The sequence below is a fragment of the Cenococcum geophilum genome, assembly GCF_001692895.1.
Source record: "Cenococcum geophilum 1.58 unplaced genomic scaffold K441scaffold_14, whole genome shotgun sequence".
Lineage (NCBI taxonomy): Eukaryota > Fungi > Ascomycota > Dothideomycetes > Gloniales > Gloniaceae > Cenococcum > Cenococcum geophilum.
The window spans coordinates 2,197,029-2,217,006 of NW_027137572.1; the positions used below are offsets into that span (position 1 = coordinate 2,197,029).

The following is a 19,978-nucleotide window of genomic DNA, read 5'->3' on the forward strand; positions in this document are numbered from 1 at the left end:
TCGATGAGAGATAGACACATGAATATCTAACTCTGAAGACAATGTGGGTACTTCACATTATATAGGGTATTGAGAATAAGAGGAAATGGGCGAAAAGTGGGAAGAGATAGGGCGGATAGTCCCGAGGCACGAGTTAGCATCCTCCGTCGAAGGATGTGAAGACCAAGTTCGGCACAGCTCTATCACTTGTCTGGCAAGGGATTGTGCGAACATCGAATAAAAACTGGAATTTTACAATGAAACCCCCGCGGCATATAGGTCTAAACTAGGTATACAGGCCGTCGAAGATCTAAACGACTAAAGGAAAACATTAGTCTCATTAAAAGCCACTGCGCTAACAGTAATAGCAGTAGCATGAGGTATTACCACTGTCCGCAAGAGGTTTACTTTCTGTTCTTCTATTCATTCCCAACGTTTCAGTTGAATACAGGCTACTATGTCTTATATCTAAAATGAAGCCACGGCAATAGCAATAGCCTGCTCATCACTATGGCTTATGCTAACGCTGACTTTCTTCACACCCGCTTGCTTGGCAGCTTGCTCGGCTGCGCCATATAACTATATCACGCGTTAGTCATTTTTCTTATGCTGTGTTCTCGAGAAAATGGAGATTTTGGTGAAACGTACCTTTACAATTGGTGCCCCAGTCTCGTCTGTGCCCACCTCGATCTCCTTTAGCGGCGCACCAGCACCCCGTCCTTTCACACCCAACGACTTGAATACGGCTTCCTTCGCGCTCCATCTTCCTGCAAAACTAGCCTGTGGTGACGCAGCGCTGCGGCAGTACTTCTGCTCCTCGGCAGTGAAATTACGCTCAATGAATGTCTCATTCTCGATGTTGATTGCAGCCACGCTCTCAACGTCCACACCAACCTTGGAATTCTCGATCGCAGTGGCTTTGGCAAGACTTTCAACCATTATCTCCGTCTTCTCTGTCTTAGGGTCCTTAGGATTCTTCAGCTGCTTTGAGACCAGGGTAGCGGGATAAGTGTAGTTGCTTGTTTTATCCACGGACACACGGGCTTGCGGGTCTAAGAAGACATCATTCATCTGGCCGTCCTCATATGGTGATTTGTCCTTGGCGCGGAACATCGTGTTATTGATGAGACCATCGTGGAAATATCTATAAGCCTTCTTCTGCCGTGCTTCGGCCTTTTGCTTATATGTAGCATACTGAGCGCGATCAAGCGTAGCGAAAAGGTACTTGGGATGAATACCGATAGCTTGTGCGCCCTTTTGGCCGAAACCGAAGGATGTTACAGAGAAAGCTTTCACACCGTCGGTTTGGATGGTGCGGGATGGGTAGACGATGTAGTCGAATTGCTCCATGACCTTGTCGATGTTATCGGCGTTACGATTGCCGGGCACAAGACCTGTGTTCAGGACTTGGAGACAGCCGTTAAACATCCAGGCACCAGCGGCACCCTTGGGGTGACCAGTCAGGTATTTCTGGAATATGCCAAGGAGAGCATTGCCCTTTGCCCTTCCTAGGTGACGCATCTGCTGGCAGATGACATCGGATTCATTCTTGTCGTTGGCGACGGTCGAGGTTCCGTGGAAAGAGGCGACGCCAAGGTCATCGATTGTGAGGCCCCAGGTGGCGAGAGCACCGCGGAGGGGAGCAATGCGAGGGTCTTGTTTCCAGAAATTGTTGCCAAGGCTGTTCAGGGCGTCCTTCTCTTGTCGCAAAGCCTCTCGTTCAATGTGTGCCGCGCGGTCTTGCATGTATTCTGATTCGCCAAAAGATTCGTCGGAAGTCTTCATTGCGGCAATTTCCTCTTGCAGGTACATTAGCTCAGCCTCCTGCCATTGCTTGATCTGGCGGCGGCGGATATCCATTTGACGCTTCCTATACTTGATATCCAGGAGAGGGGAGGGGAATTTAGACGACATCTCCCGAGCGGTGATGAGAACGCCTTTGCCTGGAGCAGGCACTGATCTACCAATCTTGTCCGTAGCAGTAGCAGTGAAACCAAGAATACCGTAAATTGGGACACCCATATCCAGGGCCAACTTGGCATCCATGATGACTTGCATACCACAACCCTGCGATTCCATGAACCCGTTCCTGGTGGTCGTGGTTGGTCGTGACATTTCCTTTGGTGTGCGTCCGTGAGCAAATTCGTCCTCGGCATTGCTGGTGGCCTTCATGTTTGCAAATTCATACGAGCCTTCCTCTTGGAAATCGTCGAATCCACCCACAAAGCAAACCCTAGCTTTGCCTTCAACAATGGTGTCATAACCAATGTCAATGGACTCGACAGCAGTCGCGCAAGCTCCTACGGGTGTCTTGATAGGGCCAGTGGATGAGAGAAGCAACATGTTGACCCAAGCACTCATGGTATTAATAAATGACTCCTGGAGGATATCCTTCTGCAGAGGCTTGTCTAAGAATCGATCCTTGTACATGCCTCGAAGAGCAGTTGTACCACCGATACCAGAGCCAATGCAGTTTCCAACTTGGGAGATGTGCACATACTTGTAGAACTCGTAAGGATCGGTGATACCAGATGAGAGTAAGGCCTCTGCGGTCGAAACTAGAACGAAAAGTGTAACAGGATCAACTTGAGAAATGATGTCCTCTGGAACACCGTACTTGCGGGCGTCCCATCCAGTGGGGATTTGCCCAGCGACAAGGCGGTCAAATCGCAGAGCCTTGGGGATGAGAAGGGTAGCGCCCTTCCTTAAGCGAACAGTATACTCGCCAGAGTCGGCGATCTTGAAAATCTCAACCTTGTCACCGTGCTCACGCTTGAATTCCTCTGCGGTCTCCTTAGAAGCCTCGAATGGATCAAGGTCCTCCTCGATCTGAATTTCCTGGAGAAGCTGTTTCTTCTTCGGATCGTAGCCGTTGAAGAGCTCCGGTTCAATCAAGCGGATACCCGAGTGGTCTAGGATGTGTTTCTCATATTTTGATTTGACATCCTTGTCGTCAACAGGCTCGCCAGTCTTGGCATCAACCCATCCAGAATAGCTCTTACCCTTGAGAGGACCATTGTGATTCTTGATGAGTCCCATAATCCAAGCCATTTCGACACAACCCTCGAGGGAGAACTGACCATAGGCTTCCATTTCCCAACGAGTCCTCGAGTTACCCCAGGGGCCAACTTCGGCGAAGCCCGTGACAACGACAACTTTCTCAAGGTCGACCATACCCTTCAAGTCAGAGTTGAGAGGCTTGACTTCCGTCTCCCAGTCAGGTAACTTGGGGAAGTCGAATTTGAGGTTAGATCTCGGTTGGACGGTTACCTTCTTGTACAAAGCCTCGCTGTCTTCGCCGTTGATAATCTTATGTTCAATAGCGTTCTCCTTGATGACGGCCTTGCGGATCTCACTTGTCTCGGTATATTCCTTCCGAAGATCCATCATAAGATCCTTCAGGTTAGGGATATATTGGAAGCCACCGTTCAGATCAGCCCAAACAGGTTCTACCTGGCAAAGGTTGACGATCGGCGGGGCCATGAGACCAAGCAGGTTGAAGGCCATCTCCTGTTGCGAGAATGTGCGCACCCCGTACTTCTCAATACCCTCTGCAACAATATTGTTGCCGGCCATGAGGCCAGTGCCACGAGTCCATCCGATGACTGCACCACAGATGGTAAGGAAACTGCCCCAGCTTTCAGAGTGCCACCTGGTAAACAAGGTTTCCAGAGCAATCTTCGATTCAGCATACATGCCGTCGTTGCCGAATGTTCCATGGTTGGGCGATAGAGGGAGGATGACCTGAGCTGGCCGTGTCTCGTAGCCGTTAGCTTGCTTATGGGTCTTAACGCAACCAAGCAGTCTGAGTAGGTTCGTCAACATGATGCGATGAGCAAGCTCGGACTTTGAGTCGAGCCCATCGATCTCACGGCCATTCTCGGAAATGGCAGCGAATGGAACAACGTAGTCCAAGTCCCAACCGAGGCCTTTCTTTGTGTCATAGATGTACTCAACTAGGGCCTCCACATCTTGCTTGCTACCTTGGTTGAATGGGACCACAATGAGCTGAGAGCCGCGAGCACCATAGCGAGAATACATTGCCTGGTAGTACTCATTGACTTCCCGTGAGAACCGTGATGTGGTGACAACCACCTTTGCGCCACCACTGATCAGGCCTTGGAGGACTTCAGCACCGATAGAACCAGCGCCTGCACCAGTCATGAGTGCATTCTTGCCCTGGAAGCTGAGACCAGACTTGGCAGCTTGTTCCAGACCCTCAAGGTAGACGCCGGTTAGCTTCTTGCTGTACTCCCAGCCGTGCTCGTCTTTCCTCTTCAAGTGGAGGAAGGGGATAGTTTCGACCTTGCCTTGTTTCATAGGGCCGTTGATGCGTCCATTCTTTCCTCTCTTGCTGTAACCATTGACTCCGTTTCCATTCTCAGATGGCATAATTTGTCCTTCGTTCATAGACAGAGAGCGGATAACATTGCTGTAGAGGGTCTTGATTTGAAGTTGGGATGATTTAGGCAGCTTGTGTTGTTGTCGGATGAGTTTATAAATGCGTTGAAGATCGTTCTGGACCTTCGTCCGGTTGCCATATTCTGAAAGCTTGCCTCCTTCGGCCATTTCCCGAACATAGTGCTCAAGCTTTCTGACACTAGGGCGAGGGACTTCGGCGTAGTTCATATTGCCGCGGGCGCTGATTTCAAGGTGAGGAGCAGTTGGGACTGCAACATCCTTGTACACTGGGGCTTCAGAAATGACATCCTTGCAATTCTCAATGAGCTGTTGGCCGAGCTCCTTTGCTAACGCATAAGTTTCTCCACGCTCGGTCGGGCAGTGGTCGATATGATATTGCATAAAATCGAGAAGCAAGGGGTTTGAGCGGTTCATAATGTTGATACATCGGCTGACAATCTCGCGGTCAACAGCCTTTAAACGACCAAAAATAATGTCGTAATACATGCTGAGAGCGTCCTGTCGCGCCCAGTTCCACGAAGAGTCATACACTCTTGCTTTGAGAGGGGTAAAGGAAGGCTCGATACCGGCAGCATAGAAATCCCCATGCTCCGCATTCCAAAGATCCATTTGGGCTTGAAGAGCACTAGCGGCCTTCTGCGACCCAACAAATGCTTTATCACCAGCACGAAGATCTATCTTGAGATATCTTGCGAAAAGCTCCAGCTGCTGCTTGAAAAGCGCTCTTTGGTCTTTGGTCAAGGCGTCTATCGCCGCCGGATCCATCATCATGCCTCCAGCCGCACCGCCAGCATCGCCGCCTGCGGCAGGTGCGGACAAACTTATTCCAGCCTGGGCCGCATACTTATTCGACATGTCGTCTAGCCAAGCTTTGGCGTCGTTCTCGGACCCTAAACGGGCTGCAGGTTCGGATGTGAGAGCCAGGAGCAGAACGCCGTCCTGTCGTCCAGGGCCAAGACCCCACCTTGTCTCCAAATGTTTCCGAACAGCTGTGATATTGAAACCACCAGGCATCTTCGAGGAAACCATCCTAGCGACAAGGGACGATGATTGTTTTCCAAGCTGGCCGTTGAAGGTGGCCTGCATGGAGGCACCTAACTCATCTAATGGGGTATCTTCTGGTTTTTCAGGGGTCGAGCCGAATTCTTTGCCCAGATCTCCAAGGATTTCGTTTTGTAGGGTGGATTTACCTGTGAGAAATCAAAATTAGCCATGCATCGATAAATTGAGTTATAGTAAAAATTTCTTACCTCCAACCAAATCTTTAATCGCTTTGCTCAATGGAATGTCCACGAGAGGTTTCTTCAGCTTCTGCGCGACAAGGGTTCGTAGAATGTCAGTTGCAGACACCAGTGCATCTGGAACTTGCGCTGCAGGCCCCGCGCTGGGTGGTGGTGGAGGTGCTGCTGAAACGGGTGCTGCTGTTGGTGCTGCTGATGATGATGAAGAAGCTGGCGCCGCAGCTGCATCGCTGGAAGCCGGTTCAGGCTCATCTTCCACTGGATCTACATCATAATAGATGTCTTTGGCGTCCTTATTGTAGCACAGAATCTGCCGCTGAACCGACAGAGCTGCGTCGTGTGCTTCATACTTGGAGGCGAGTGTTCGCTTGGCCATGACGCCGAGTGTGTCTGCAGGACCAACTTCCACGATTCGCTCCGTCGTCTTCTCGCCGAGAATGACATCCTGCGTCTCAATCCACCTCACTGGTGATGCAAACTGGTATGCTAGGAGCTCCACAAGGAGCGTGTGAGAAAGCTCCTGCTCAACCTCAGGACGCATGGTGGCGGATGCGATGTGTGAGGAGGGAGGAAATTAAGCGGGAGGTGGTTTTAAGTTGATGCAGAAGAATGGTAGACAGACAGCTTGAGGAAGTACAGCCACCTGTGATCGAGGGAGTGCAGGAAGTTGGCTAGAGGAAAGAAGACGTGGGTATATTATTACGAGTGGTGCAAGGAGGGCGGAAGAGTTGGAGGTTGAGGATGGAGCTCAACACCAAGGCACGGGGCTCCAATATGAGGATGGGGGGAAAGTCAGGGATGGGATCGAAGCTGTTGACACCTATGTCCCCAATATGGGCGGGTGAGCAAAAAAACGGTGCAGACGTTGAGCAAGCCCTCTCTGGGGTTGGCTGCAGGTAAACTCCCAAAAAAAGTTCTAGCGAGATGATGTTTGTTGGGGGTCACCAGGAACCAATCTCGTCATGCACCAAATTGGGTTGACCTTGCGAATTAATTACGCCAGAGCCGCAATCGAACAGCCAGCATGCGGAGAAGAAGCCTGAAAGAGCGGCTATAGATTAGTGATTAGTGACACCGTTGACTCCAGCGGGTATTCGTATCACTATTCACTATTGATGCCTAGAAGACCAGCTGTGGCACGCCAGCTGCCGAGGTTGAAGCCTTTCGTCGAGGCGTGCCCAAGAACGCAGGAACGAATTTCCCAACCGAATCAGCCCTGGTCGCTTTTCTCAACCCTGACGAGGCTTTCGAGAAAGTGCTCTGCCGAGTCGAACAATTAATTATCCACCGCCCTCACCATATCTCCCATTACACCGCATATTCCCTCCTCCGCCTCACCCGCCCGCTACTCTCTCTCCACCCCTCACCTACTCTCTACTATTCACTGTGTCAGTCTGCTTCTCTCCACGCAAGCGAGCAGCAAAGCACTCAAGGGAGCTGCAAGTCGCAGTAACGACAAATCCCCTCGTAATACTAGGTGGAATAGCTCCTACCACACAACATAGAGGTATGTTCATGCCTTGCGACTGATTCCCAAGCTTTGAATATTTTTTTTTCTCCCCCCTCCCTAGATTTGGGACACTTTTCTGGGCAGCTGTCAAGCACCGCCGACTAACTAGTTTGTAGATTTACTTTCCTTCTCCCTCAACATAATTTCCTACCTCCTGACCTCCTCCCATCATGTATGGCTCAGGCCCCCAAACCGGCATTTCGACGCCGCGCTCTCAAGCTTCCCTCCGCCCTCTCGTCCTCTCTCACGGCTCTCTCGAGCACGCCCTCCTCATCCCGACCGCTCTTCACTTCAACGCCCGACAGCTGAAAGATACCTTCACTGCAACCCTTCCAGAACCTACAGACGAATTAGCGCAAGACGATGAGCCCTCGTCAGTGCCAGAGCTGGTAGCTCGATATCTTGGCTTTATTGCGCAAGAGGTGGAAGAGGGAGACGATCCTGGGTCATTCGAGGAGGTCCTCAAGCTCGTAGTCAACGAATTTGAGCGCGCTTTCCTCCGCGGAAATGAGGTTCATGCATTGGCAGCTACTCTGCCTGGCATTCAGCAGAAGAAGCTGATAACAATCCGGTCATACTATGCAGCTCGTGCTGCGGTTGAGAGGCCGATCAAATTCCATGAATCCGCTCTTTTCCGCGAAGCCGCTGACGAGAACGCATATATTTACGCTGTCCTTGGTGGTCAAGGGAATATTGAGGAGTATTTTGAAGAGCTGCGCGAAATTTATACCACATACCCCTCCTTTATTGAGGATTTCGTTGCTGCAGCGGCACAGCACCTACAAGCCCTCTCTCGCGACCCACGAGCAGAGAAGCTATATTCCAAGGGATTGGATGTAATGCGATGGCTCAACAACAAGGACTCACAGCCTGATACCGATTACCTTGTTTCCGCACCCGTCAGTCTTCCTTTGATTGGATTGACCCAATTAGCACACTACGTCGTTACCTGCCGTGTTCTTGGTAGTCATCCAGGGCATATTCGCGAGCGACTCAGCGGCATAACTGGTCATTCTCAGGGAGTCGTGACTGCGGCAGCAATTGCAGAAGCCAAGAACTGGGAAACATTCGAGAAGGCCGCCAAGAATGCGCTCACAATCCTCTTCTGGATTGGCTCTCGAAGTCAACAAGCGTACCCAAGAACTTCTCTCGCACCTTCAATTCTGCAAGATTCACTGGACCATGGCGAAGGGACACCAACTCCTATGCTGTCCATTCGAGATCTTTCGAGGAAGGCAGTTCAGGACCATATTGACGCTACCAATCAGCATTTGCCAGCAGATAGACAGATTGGTATTTCTCTGGTTAACAGCGCTCGCAACTTCGTTGTGACTGGTCCTCCGATTTCCCTGTATGGTCTCAATTTGAGGCTGCGAAAGGTTAAGGCTCCAACTGGTCTCGATCAAACTCGCATTCCTTTCACAGACCGTAAAATTCGATTCGTCCACCGGTTCCTTCCAATTACGGCGCCCTTCCACAGTCCTTATCTTACCGAAGCGACCAAGCAGCTAGAGGAGGACCTTAAAGATGTTCACATCAGTGGTGGCAGCCTTGGGGTTCCCATGTATGACACCAACACAGGAAAAGATATTCGAGAAGAGAATCTCGAAAACATTGTGCCAAGCCTCGTACGGATGATCACTCATGATCCAGTGAACTGGGAAAGGGCCACGATCTTTCCCAAGGCTACTCACATCCTCGACTTCGGTCCTGGCGGCATCTCAGGCCTGGGAGTATTGACCAACCGCAATAAGGATGGAACCGGTGTCCGTGTGATTTTAGCAGGCGCTATGGATGGCACAAATGCCGAGGTTGGCTACAAACCGGAAATATTTGACAGAGATGCGGATCATGCTGTCAAGTATGCTGTTGACTGGGTAAAAGAACATGGCCCTAAGCTCGTCAAGACATCGGTAGGCCAAACGTTCGTCGACACTAAAATGAGCAGGCTTCTTGGCTTGCCTCCAGTCATGGTTGCCGGCATGACTCCTTGTACCGTACCTTGGGACTTTGTAGCCGCAACAATGAACGCTGGCTACGAAGTCGAGCTTGCTGGTGGCGGGTACTATAACGAAAAAACCATGACCGAAGCAATCACCAAGATTGAGAAAGCTATTCCAGCGGGCCGCGGTATTACTGTCAACTTGATTTATGTCAACCCTCGAGCGATGGCCTGGCAGATCCCCTTGATTGGCAAATTGAGGGCTGATGGTGTTCCCATTGAGGGCCTCACTATTGGTGCTGGTGTGCCATCTATTGAGGTTGCCAACGAGTATATCGAGACTCTTGGTATCAAGCACATTGCTTTTAAGCCTGGTTCAATGGAGGCTATTCAGCAAGTCATCAACATTGCCAAAGCAAACCCCACTTTCCCAGTCATGCTTCAATGGACTGGCGGACGTGGTGGTGGCCATCACTCTTTTGAAGACTTCCACCAACCCATTTTGCAAATGTACAGCAGAATTCGCAAGTGCAACAATCTTGTCCTTATCGCTGGTAGCGGATTTGGTGGAGCGGAAGATACTTATCCATATCTTACTGGAACATGGTCTGGCCGATTTGGCTATCCGCCGATGCCCTTCGATGGGTGCTTGTTTGGTAGCCGCATGATGACTGCCAAGGAGGCCCATACATCCAAGAATGCTAAGAAGGCTATTACTGAAGCCGAGGGTTTGGATGACAGCGAGTGGGAGGAGACTTACAAAGGCCCAGCCGGAGGTGTGATTACAGTCCGCTCCGAGATGGGCGAGCCGATCCACAAGCTCGCAACTCGCGGTGTGATATTTTGGGCCGAAATGGACCAGAAAATCTTTAGCCTGGACAAGGCCAAACGCGTTCCCGAGTTAAAGAAGATGCGCAACTACATCATCAAGAAGCTTAATGATGACTTCCAGAAGGTTTGGTTTGGCAGGAACTCGGCCGGAGAGTCTGTCGATCTTGAAGACATGACTTATGGCGAAGTCATCCGTCGCATGGTCGACTTGATGTATGTCAAGCACGAGTCTCGGTGGATCGACCAGAGCTTGAAGCGTCTTACATGCGACTTTATACGCCGGGTGGAGGAGCGCTTCAGCAAGACCGACAAAGAGTCAATCATCCAAAACGCCGACGAACTTGACGCCCCGTTCCCATTCGTCGAAAAAGTGCTACAAGAATACCCCGAGGCTGTCAAGCAGCTCATCAACGCTCAGGACGTTCAGCATTTCCTTATGCTTTGCCAACGTCGCGGTCAGAAGCCAGTTCCCTTCGTTCCAGTTCTAGATGACAGCTTCGAATTCTTCTTTAAGAAGGATTCTCTATGGCAATCAGAAGATTTGGAAGCTGTAGTGGACCAGGATGTTGGTCGGACCTGTATCTTGCAAGGTCCTATGGCTGTGAAGTATTCTAAGATTGTGGATGAGCCAGTCAAGGATATGCTAGACGGTGTTCACAATAGTCACATCAAAAGCTTGATCCAGGATGTCTACGGTGGTGATGAATCCAAAGTTCCAGTCATTGAATACTTTGGCAGCAAGCTGCTCGGGGTCAGTGAAGAGCTCGATATCGAAGGCCTCACTGTCTCTGAAATTGAAAACAAAGTTGTTTATCGTCTTTCTTCTACGCCGAATGCCACTTTACCAGACATAAACTCGTGGATGCAACTCTTGGCTGGCAAATATTATTCCTGGAGACACGCATTCTTTACTGCCGATGTCTTTGTTCAAGGACAAAGATTCCAAACCAACCCTATGCAGCGGATCTTTGCTCCAACTTTGGGTATGATGGTTGAGATTGCGCATCCCGATCAGCCAGCCAAGACTGTCATTACGATCAAGGAGCCTTACCACGGTGGCAAACATGTCAAAACAGTCGAGGTCAGCATGCATCAAGGCCGTGAAATCTCGGTCAATATGATTGAAGAGCGGACCGTAACGCGAAAGCCCGTGGCTCTGCCTCTAAAATTCACTTACCACCCGGAAACCGGATATGCACCCATTCGTGAGGTCATGGATGCACGCAATGATAGGATCAAAGAGTTCTACTATAGGATTTGGTTTGGAGATGAGGAAGTGCCCTTCGATGCTCCTGTTGCGTCCAAGTTCGAGGGTGGGCGTGCAACCGTCACTAGCGAGGCAATTAACGACTTTGTCCATGCTGTTAGCAATACTGGAGAAGCTTTTGTGGATCGTCCAGGTAAGGAGGTCTGGGCTCCCATGGACTTTGCCATCGTTGTTGGCTGGAAGGCCATCACAAAACCCATCTTTCCCCGGGCAATTGATGGCGATCTTCTCAAGCTTGTCCATCTTTCCAACGGCTTCCGTATGATTCCCGGTGCAGAACCATTGAAGAAAGGCGATGTCCTTGACACGACTGCTCAGATCAATGCAGTCATCAACCAAGACTCTGGCAAGATGGTCGAGATTTGTGGTACAATTACACGAAATGGTGCGCCAGTCATGGAAGTAACGAGCCAGTTCTTGTATCGCGGAACATACACCGACTTTGAGAATACCTTCCAAAGGAAGACTGAGACCCCGATGCAGCTTCACCTAGCTACTTCAAAGGATGTTGCAATCCTCCGATCTAAGGAATGGTTCAATCTCGAAGAGCCGGATTCGGAGCTTCTGGACAAGACCTTGACCTTCAAGCTGGAAAGTCTGATTCGGTATAAAAACAAAACTGCGTTTAGCTCTGTCCAAACAATGGGTGAGGTCCTGCTTGAACTTCCCACAAAAGAAATCATCCAGATTGCTTCGGTTGAATACGAGTCTGGTATGTCTTATGGCAACCCCGTTATTGATTACCTTCAACGCAACGGATCGGCCATTGATCAACCTGTCAACTTTGAAAACCCTATCCCATTAAACGGGAAGACTCCTTTGACATTGAAGGCCCCTGCGTCCAACGAAACGTATGCTCGCGTGTCTGGCGATTACAATCCCATTCACGTCTCTCGTGTCTTCTCCAGCTACGCTAACCTCCCGGGCACTATAACTCATGGGATGTATTCTAGTGCTGCGGTGAGGAGCTTGGTCGAGACCTGGGCGGCAGAGAATCATATTGGCCGCGTGCGAAGCTTCCATGCCTCTCTGGTTGGTATGGTCCTTCCAGACGACATCATTGATGTCAAACTCCAGCATGTTGGCATGGTTTCTGGTCGCAAAATCATCAAAGTCGAAGCCAGCAACAAGGAGACTGAGGATAAAGTTCTACTGGGTGAGGCTGAAGTCGAGCAGCCCACGTCTGCCTATGTCTTTACTGGCCAAGGTTCTCAAGAACAAGGTATGGGTATGGGTCTTTATGCAAGCAGCGAAGTAGCCAAAGAAGTCTGGGATCGGGCTGATAAGCATTTCATGGACAATTATGGTAAGTTTCATCACTGAGCTCCTAAATTACCCAAACTAATACACGTCCAGGCTTTGCTATCACAAACATTGTCAAGAACAATCCCAAGGAGCTCACCATTCATTTTGGTGGTCCTCGTGGCAAGGCTATCCGCGAAAATTACATGTCCATGACTTTCGAAACTGTCAGCTCGGATGGAACGGTCAGGTCTGAGAAAATATTTAAGGAGATCAACGAAAACACCACTTCCTACACCTACCGATCTCCTACGGGCCTTCTATCGGCTACGCAATTCACACAGCCTGCCTTGACTTTGATGGAGAAGGCGTCCTTCGAGGACATGCGCTCTAAGGGTCTGGTACAAAGGGATAGCAGCTTTGCCGGTCACTCTCTTGGCGAGTACTCTGCGCTGGCTGCACTTGCTGAGGTCATGCCCATCGAAAGTTTGGTGTCTGTTGTGTTCTACCGCGGCTTGACGATGCAAGTCGCTGTTGAACGCGATGAAACCGGTCGGTCCAACTACTCCATGTGCGCCGTCAACCCAAGCAGGATCTCCAAGACTTTCAATGAGCAAGCTCTCCAGTATGTGGTTGAGAATATCTCAGAAGAGACTGGATGGCTTCTGGAAATCGTCAACTACAACATCGCAAACATGCAATATGTTTGCGCTGGTGATCTTCGTGCGTTGGACTGCCTCACCAACGTGACAAACTATCTCAAGGCACAGAAGATCGATATTCAGGCATTGATGCAGAGTATGTCTCTCGAAGATGTCAAAGCGCATTTAGTCGAGATCATTCTTGAGTGCGCGAAGCAGACCGAAGCCAAACCGAAGCCACTAGAACTTCAACGTGGTTTCGCAACCATCCCACTCAAAGGCATCGATGTGCCCTTCCACAGCACTTTTTTGCGATCTGGTGTCAAACCATTCCGAAGCTTTTTGCTGAAGAAGATTTACAAAACCTCAATCGACCCATCCAAGCTCATTGGAAAATACATACCCAATGTCACAGCCAAGCCGTTCGAGATTACCAAGGAGTACTTCGAGGATGTGTACAGACTGACTAATTCGCCAAAGATTGGCAATATTTTGGCGAACTGGGACAAGTATGAGAACAATCCCGAGGACGCAAAAGTTGCGCAGCCAGCGTAAACGAGTGCACGATAGCTTCGAATGTAATGTTTTAGGAGCGGCGTCTTGGAAACCTGGTTTTATGATTTTTAAATTAGTGATATCCTGCGTTAAGGCTTGAATGGCCAAAGCATAGCGTGTTAGACGCATTGTAAAATTATGGTTAAAATAGCTCTATGAATTCATTTTGTTTATTATATTCACTTGGAGACTCTCCGGCATTATCTCCCCAAAATGTTATTTCAGCTTAAGTAAACTCTGCGGGTGAAATTATGGGGTAGATTCTCCGAGACGACGTAAACATAATAGGGAGAAGCGTGAAGTCTGCCCTTTCCATTGGCGAAACAGCAAACACGGCGGGTAAGCGACTGTGGCGTCGTGGTACGGTCGCGAAATTCATCAACTCCGCAACATTTTTGTTTACCTTGGTTCTGCTCTCCTAGCAACGGCATCCCAACCTTACTACTCCAGACTGTTGCACCCCGCTACTCTCCTTTACATCCACAGCATGGAACGACGTACTCAAGCAGGCCCAATGGACTTTGAATGGGATAACGGCATTGGCCACGTCGACCTAACCTCGCCGTTCGTCACCGCTACGAAGAAACGTGAGCGCAATACCCAGTCTCCAACCTGTCGAATTTCTTCCAACAAGGATAATCTGACCAAAGTTTCTACAGGCACTCACAGTATCTTTGACTCCCCGTCGAAATCTGGAACGCAAACTCCCAACCTCCCTCGTCTCCGAGAACCAGCCTCTCAGAATTTCTACTTCAACCAGCCCAGTCCAGCTAAACCGCTCCCGTCTATCCCCGCGCACGTCTCCGATCGAACGCTCTGGAATACCCCGCGCACACCGAAGCAGATTATTGATTTCTCTTCTGGCGGTGAGACGCCAAACACACCTGACCAGAACGGAGATAGTGAAGCTACTCCCGATACGGGCATGGGTATGCGGAGTAAGATAAGCAGAATGTTCAGCAGCGGGGGTAATGGAGCAAAGAGTGCAATGAGCGGAAAGGGGAGGAGAGAGAGCTTGTTGAGCGGCTTTTTAGCTGGGGGTCCTGGGCGAGGCGAGGTTGTGAAGAGAGATCACTATTCGGCCAAAGGCGAGAAGATTATCAAAAGGAGACGGCAGAAGGGAGTGAACAAGCAAGCATTGCAGCAAGCCGTCGATGAGGTATCAGAATCCGAGGATGATGGCGCGGGCAAGTCTAAACGCGGCCGCAAGAAGGGCTCCAAGAACAGTAAGAACACAAGCAAAGAGAATGGTGACTCAAAAGATGAACATAAAGCGGCGCAATCTAACACTGTGGCGTCCATTTTCTCCTTCATCGAAAGGCATCCTGCCCTCCCGCACATACTTTCCTATTATGCGCAGCTCCTACTTAACTTCTTCCTTGTATTTTCCGCTATTTATATCCTTTACTCCATCTGGTGCGCCATCATCACGGATGTGGATATTGAAGCCAAAAAGGCTGCAGCAGAAACCATGGCCGAAATCGCGGTGTGCGCGCAGAATTACCGCGAGAATCGCTGCGAGAAAGCGACGAGAGTGCCGGCCATGGGAACGGTATGCTCAAACTGGGAATCCTGTATGCAGCGAGATCCAAAGAAAGTGGCGCGAGCAAGTGTCAGCGCGAAGACTTTCGCAATGATTTTCAATAGCTTTGTCGAGCCAATCAGTTACAAAACTATGGTAAGTATTTGTCTCTCCCCTTTTTCTATCAGGAATTATCTATCAGTGCCTAAACCACTATTATCTTCTCAACCATCTTAAACTAGCATACAAACAATTGGCTAATCCATCATGCAGCTTTTCACAGCTATCCTCATCTTCGGCTCCTTCACCCTCTCAAACTTCGCATTTGGTCTTTTTCGCAATAAAGCCACGTCGATAGCTCACCAACACCCTTCCTTCTCTCATGACAACTTTATGCATCCGCCCGCTACCCCACAGCGATACCCCAGTGGCAAATACCTAGATCAGCAGGGGTATTATACGCCCTATGCTACTATGAATCAGCACCCTAGCCAAAGCCAATTAGGCCTGGAACCGGCGCCGAGTGGAGCGGGACTCACTAAGGGAGAAGGTGCGACTAGCGCTATTAAGAAGCTGATGTTTTGATAAAGGGTCGGCACAGCATGCATGGTTTGGCATTCATTGGGAAAGTGCACAGTCGGCGTTTTGCATGGCAGTGGTTCTTGTGTCTGGTTGGGTTTGTGAATTCAGGTGGACATGACTGAAAGGCTTGGTCAGTGGGCTTGATCGATTGGTCATTATTAAGCTTCACTATTTTGCATTTTCTAAAGCGAAGGAAATGCACAGGCAAAAAGACGGGATTGTCTAGAAAAATCCGTTGAATGCTTCTCACAAAGCCATTGATGAGCGGATTCTTGTAGCATATATAGCTTTTCAATTACCGTTCTGGTATATAAAAATCTAATCAACTTGTAACCGAGTCACTTTCATGAACGCGGTCTGGGTATCTTTGCTAATTTCACTCCTCCACGGGCTGGTTGTTAAAATCCCGGAAAGCTCAAACTTTGCTCATCTTTCACTCCAAAGCTCGTCACTTAACACCAGCGCCGCTTGAAAACCGCCGTCCTAACCAGGTCGATCCGTGCTCATTATACTCCGCCTTCGTGACTACGACTGATTTCAAAAGATCGCGGTTACTGGCTAAGCGGGCACCGCCAAGCCAAGTATGTTTGATCGGATCCGTTGCACAAGCGATGCGCACTGGGAAGGAGGATGGCGCGAGTTTGCGGAGTTCAGAAGTCCTGTAAAACGCACGTCAGCGAACAGCTACAGTGATGAGGGCGCGAGGGGAGAAAGGAGCTAAAACTTACAGCCTCTCCATAAATCCTGGGATCAACGCATTTCCGCCGACCGCTACAACGTTTGCCAACATGCAGGCCTGCAAAGCCGGCGGCAGGGCCGACAAGCTTTGCATAACGCACTCAGGCAACCCCGCTTCTTGCATCCCGATATCCGTCGGATTGAACAGCAATTCGGGCACGGCAAACCGTTCATTCCCCAGGGGCAGAATGTCCTCCCTTGGCCCCTGCAGCGGCTGCAACCTCTTCGCCTTTGCTTTTACGGGATCGTGCGGTCTCATGAATCCATGCGTGCGCGTCTCATAGTCGGGGAGAACGTAGTCGATGGTGATGTCCAGGTCGACCGGCTTCCGGTCTCGAAGACCACCTTTCCAGGCGCGGGAGAGGTCGGTAGAGAAAGAGGGTGACACGAAAGATACGGTTTCTTTGATCTCGTTGAGGAGGTATGTCTCGTCAAGCATGTTGTAGTGCCTTATTGAAGAAATTTCTTTTAGGTAATTTGTGAGAACTTTACCACCGATAGAGAGTCGGCGCATGCAGGGATGAAGCGGCTGCCCATTATAGAGAGGCGTTATAGTTGTATGAGAGTAGGAAGAATCGATTATGAGAAGGCACTCCGGGGGTAGGTGCGAGAGGTTGGTGGGGGGAGCGGGGTCATTAAAAAGGGCGGGAATGTCATTGTAGGCGTTTAGGACAGGACCTGAAGTTTGGTTAAGTTAGGAAAGCTTTCAGAGTAGTGAGGGCACGACTAGATGTTGTCCGCGCACCTATACACCTATAATACGATGCAAACTCAAACTCCTCAAAAACCATCTCATCACAATTCCTTTGTAGCATTGTGGGACAATTCGGAGCTTCCGTAAGGATCAAGTTCGTCTCTTTTGGATCACACTATGCCCCTCAATCATCAGCATAGCTCTTCCACATCAGACTCCTATGTCATCCTCGCACCCGTAATTGTGCTCCAGTATCAAAGAGCTCATGCTCCCAGATCGCTTTCTCAGCCTCCCAGTTTACAATAAATCCTCTTTCTACCGGCCGCCGAAAACCCATCTCCCCAAAATCTGTACATTTTTCGATTTGTGAAGCGATATAGATGCGCTTGTCGCGACTTCGAGCTATGCAATTTGGAATTACTTTGCAATCGTCGTATTGAGGTTTTGTATTCGGGAGAGAAAGTCCGGCTTTAATGGTGTAGCCACCGTTGTCAAGGACCAGGGTTTTCGCTGCGACAGGGTCGGGGACATGCTTCCTCCATCCCTTGGGAGGCATAGTGTTGAGATGGGGTTGTGACGGAGGAAAAATTGTGTTGACGCCCTGGAATTTAAATGGCGTTGGTCAGCCACACTACGCCACAACACTTACAAGGTGGTACGGTTCTAAATTTATATTGCTCCTTTTCTCAACAAATTAATTTTTTAATGAAACGTCGCGCCACAAGGAGATCTTTAAAGGTTCCTCAGGTATCTGAGCATCTATGGTCATTTAGTGCAGGTATGAATAGCTTTTTCGGTCTGCCTACAGCTCTTAATGGTTGAAGAGCTATAAATGATACTTTCTATTTTAATTTTAATTTAATTGACGCTATTCGTTCAAACCTCTGGCCGTCAGTTACTGATTGAGTAGCGTCTTGGAATTCAATAGACGACCATCTAGAGCGGTTTTGGCCTCTCAGCAGTGATCTGCTTGGACTGGAGCTATCTTGGAGCGCCATATGGATCACCTAAACTTCTGGAGCTGGATCGCTTGATTTTATTGGCGGACTGGACTGGATCTGGGCTTGTGGAGGCTCCTGGTGTTACGGGCCTTATATCGGTAGTAGTAGCACTACTGAGAAGAGACATGAACGGGTTGGTTGAGACACGGGAGGCGCTGGAACCGATCGAGCCATGGGTTGTCTCAGCATGCTCAGACCAAGAAACCGATGAATATCCGCTGCGCGGATTATCGAATATCCGCAAGCTAACCTATTCGATCGATCCATCTGTTCCTTAGTCTGCGCCACTTTAGCAAGCTTTTAAAAGCTAAGGGGTCGTTCGGTTGCAAAAGCGTCAGATTGAATCTGAACTGAAAGTCTGGCAGAACGAACGCGTTCCTTCCCGATTTGACACGCGTCTGTGGCTCTACGGGTTGCACGGACGTGTGCAATCTGAAGCCTTCAGATTCAAATGGGGCTACCTGAGCGGGTTGCTTGCGCTCCTTGCTAGCGCTGGCGTTGCTTTAGCCATATATGGCGTTATAAATCCACAGAAGCCACCAGAATAGCTAGATAATATAAAACAACGGGAATTGCTGCAGATGGCGGCCCAACGAAATATTAATTATACTGAATAAGCATCTGTTTTAATGTGGCGAAGTGGCAATTATAAGCACTAACGGAGGCGCTTGCAGGGAGCGCAAGCAACCCGCTCAGGTAGCCCCCTTGTATATACGGTAAAGTTGCCAAATTTTTAGTGACTTTTAGCGTGTTTTTTGGGCGGTCAGAGGAACATCAAAAATTTGTGGCTGAAGTCAAGTTGAACTGGAATTCAACCGAACGGTCGCCTCAGAATCAGATTGGAGCTCCAGATCAACTCCATTCTAAAGCCCTCATTCTGATCTGAACTTGCAACCGAACGACCCCTAAGCCGCTCTATTTATATAAGGCAAACCATTAACTTTAACGAAATTAATATAAGCAACCGCCACGTCTATTATCCTATAAGTACCTCTGTTAGAATCGCCTTAATCAGCTCCCTAATTAAAGGATTTTCTAGAACCAACTACTAGCCATAGGTGCATCCAAAAGGTGTTAAAGAAACCCCTCTACTTCGTCTAGTAGGAGCTAGTCTTCTTAAGCTTTTAATAATAAACTACCCTCTTTATTAACTAATACCGCTAGAGAATTAAGAGATACAGTAGATATAGTACCTAAGGACATTAGCGGTCTCGTCCCACCCCTATTATCTCCCCTATTACTATCCTTAGCTTAAATATGGTCCTTAATAGCCTGCTTACCACTACTAAACTATATAGATCCCTAAGAGGATAAAGAAGTAGGGGTTAATAAAATACCTATAATATCCGCAATATCTGCAATATCCGCTATAGAGAAGGTCTGGGTAATTATTAACCGCCTTAGGCTATAGTGGATAACTATAGGAGACCTAACATTTAAATGGATTATAATAGCTAAAGGTTTATATAAGGCACTAAAGAAGAAAAGAGTAAGGGAGCTTTTTAGTAAACTCCTAAAGGATGCTAATATCCTAGATATCTATACTAAAGAGATAGAGAAACGCGGTATAGCGGGTGCTAGTATTACTTTTACTATCTAGGGAGAGCTTAAAGAGCTAAGGGAGAAAGAGTTACTATTTAGCGGCTTTAACTAATATGCGAATATTAAGCAGCTTAACCTTAGGCAGTGCTATTAAGCCGTAAAGACTTACGCACCTATACTAGAGCATATAATTACAGTATATTAAAAGGGTTAATATAAACATTCTTTATATAAAGGCCGTGCGGTTCTAATAGCTTCTATTCTTATAT

General features: G+C 49.0%; 4 protein-coding genes across 4 annotated transcripts; 2 read left to right on the top strand and 2 right to left on the bottom strand.

The window, feature by feature from the left end:
- Positions 1-447: 447 nt before the first annotated feature.
- Positions 448-6,183, bottom strand: K441DRAFT_552641 (uncharacterized protein; the record flags this gene model as incomplete). Its single annotated transcript, XM_067643158.1, has 3 exons — positions 448-558; positions 628-5,591; positions 5,652-6,183. 3 exons carry the CDS (start codon positions 6,181-6,183, stop codon positions 448-450), a joined length of 5,607 nt encoding a protein of 1,868 aa, XP_067505769.1.
- A 762-nt stretch (positions 6,184-6,945) lies between these two features.
- On the top strand, positions 6,946-13,886 carry K441DRAFT_633478 (beta subunit of fatty acid synthase). Its single transcript, XM_067646372.1, has 3 exons — positions 6,946-7,149; positions 7,269-12,498; positions 12,549-13,886. The coding sequence occupies exons 2-3, from the start codon at positions 7,323-7,325 to the stop codon at positions 13,628-13,630; spliced, it is 6,258 nt and encodes a 2,085-aa protein (XP_067505770.1). The 5' UTR covers positions 6,946-7,149; positions 7,269-7,322; the 3' UTR covers positions 13,631-13,886.
- Positions 13,887-14,006: 120 nt separating this feature from the next.
- K441DRAFT_633481 (uncharacterized protein) lies at positions 14,007-16,074 on the top strand. Its single transcript, XM_067646373.1, has 3 exons — positions 14,007-14,217; positions 14,290-15,308; positions 15,426-16,074. The coding sequence occupies exons 1-3, from the start codon at positions 14,118-14,120 to the stop codon at positions 15,735-15,737; spliced, it is 1,431 nt and encodes a 476-aa protein (XP_067505771.1). The 5' UTR covers positions 14,007-14,117; the 3' UTR covers positions 15,738-16,074.
- K441DRAFT_633484 (Actin/actin-like protein) lies at positions 15,986-17,722 on the bottom strand (the record flags this gene model as incomplete). Its single annotated transcript, XM_067646374.1, has 4 exons — positions 15,986-16,393; positions 16,463-17,150; positions 17,218-17,341; positions 17,402-17,722. The coding sequence occupies 4 exons, from the start codon at positions 17,720-17,722 to the stop codon at positions 16,183-16,185; spliced, it is 1,344 nt and encodes a 447-aa protein (XP_067505772.1). The 3' UTR covers positions 15,986-16,182.
- Positions 17,723-19,978: the final 2,256 nt, after the last annotated feature.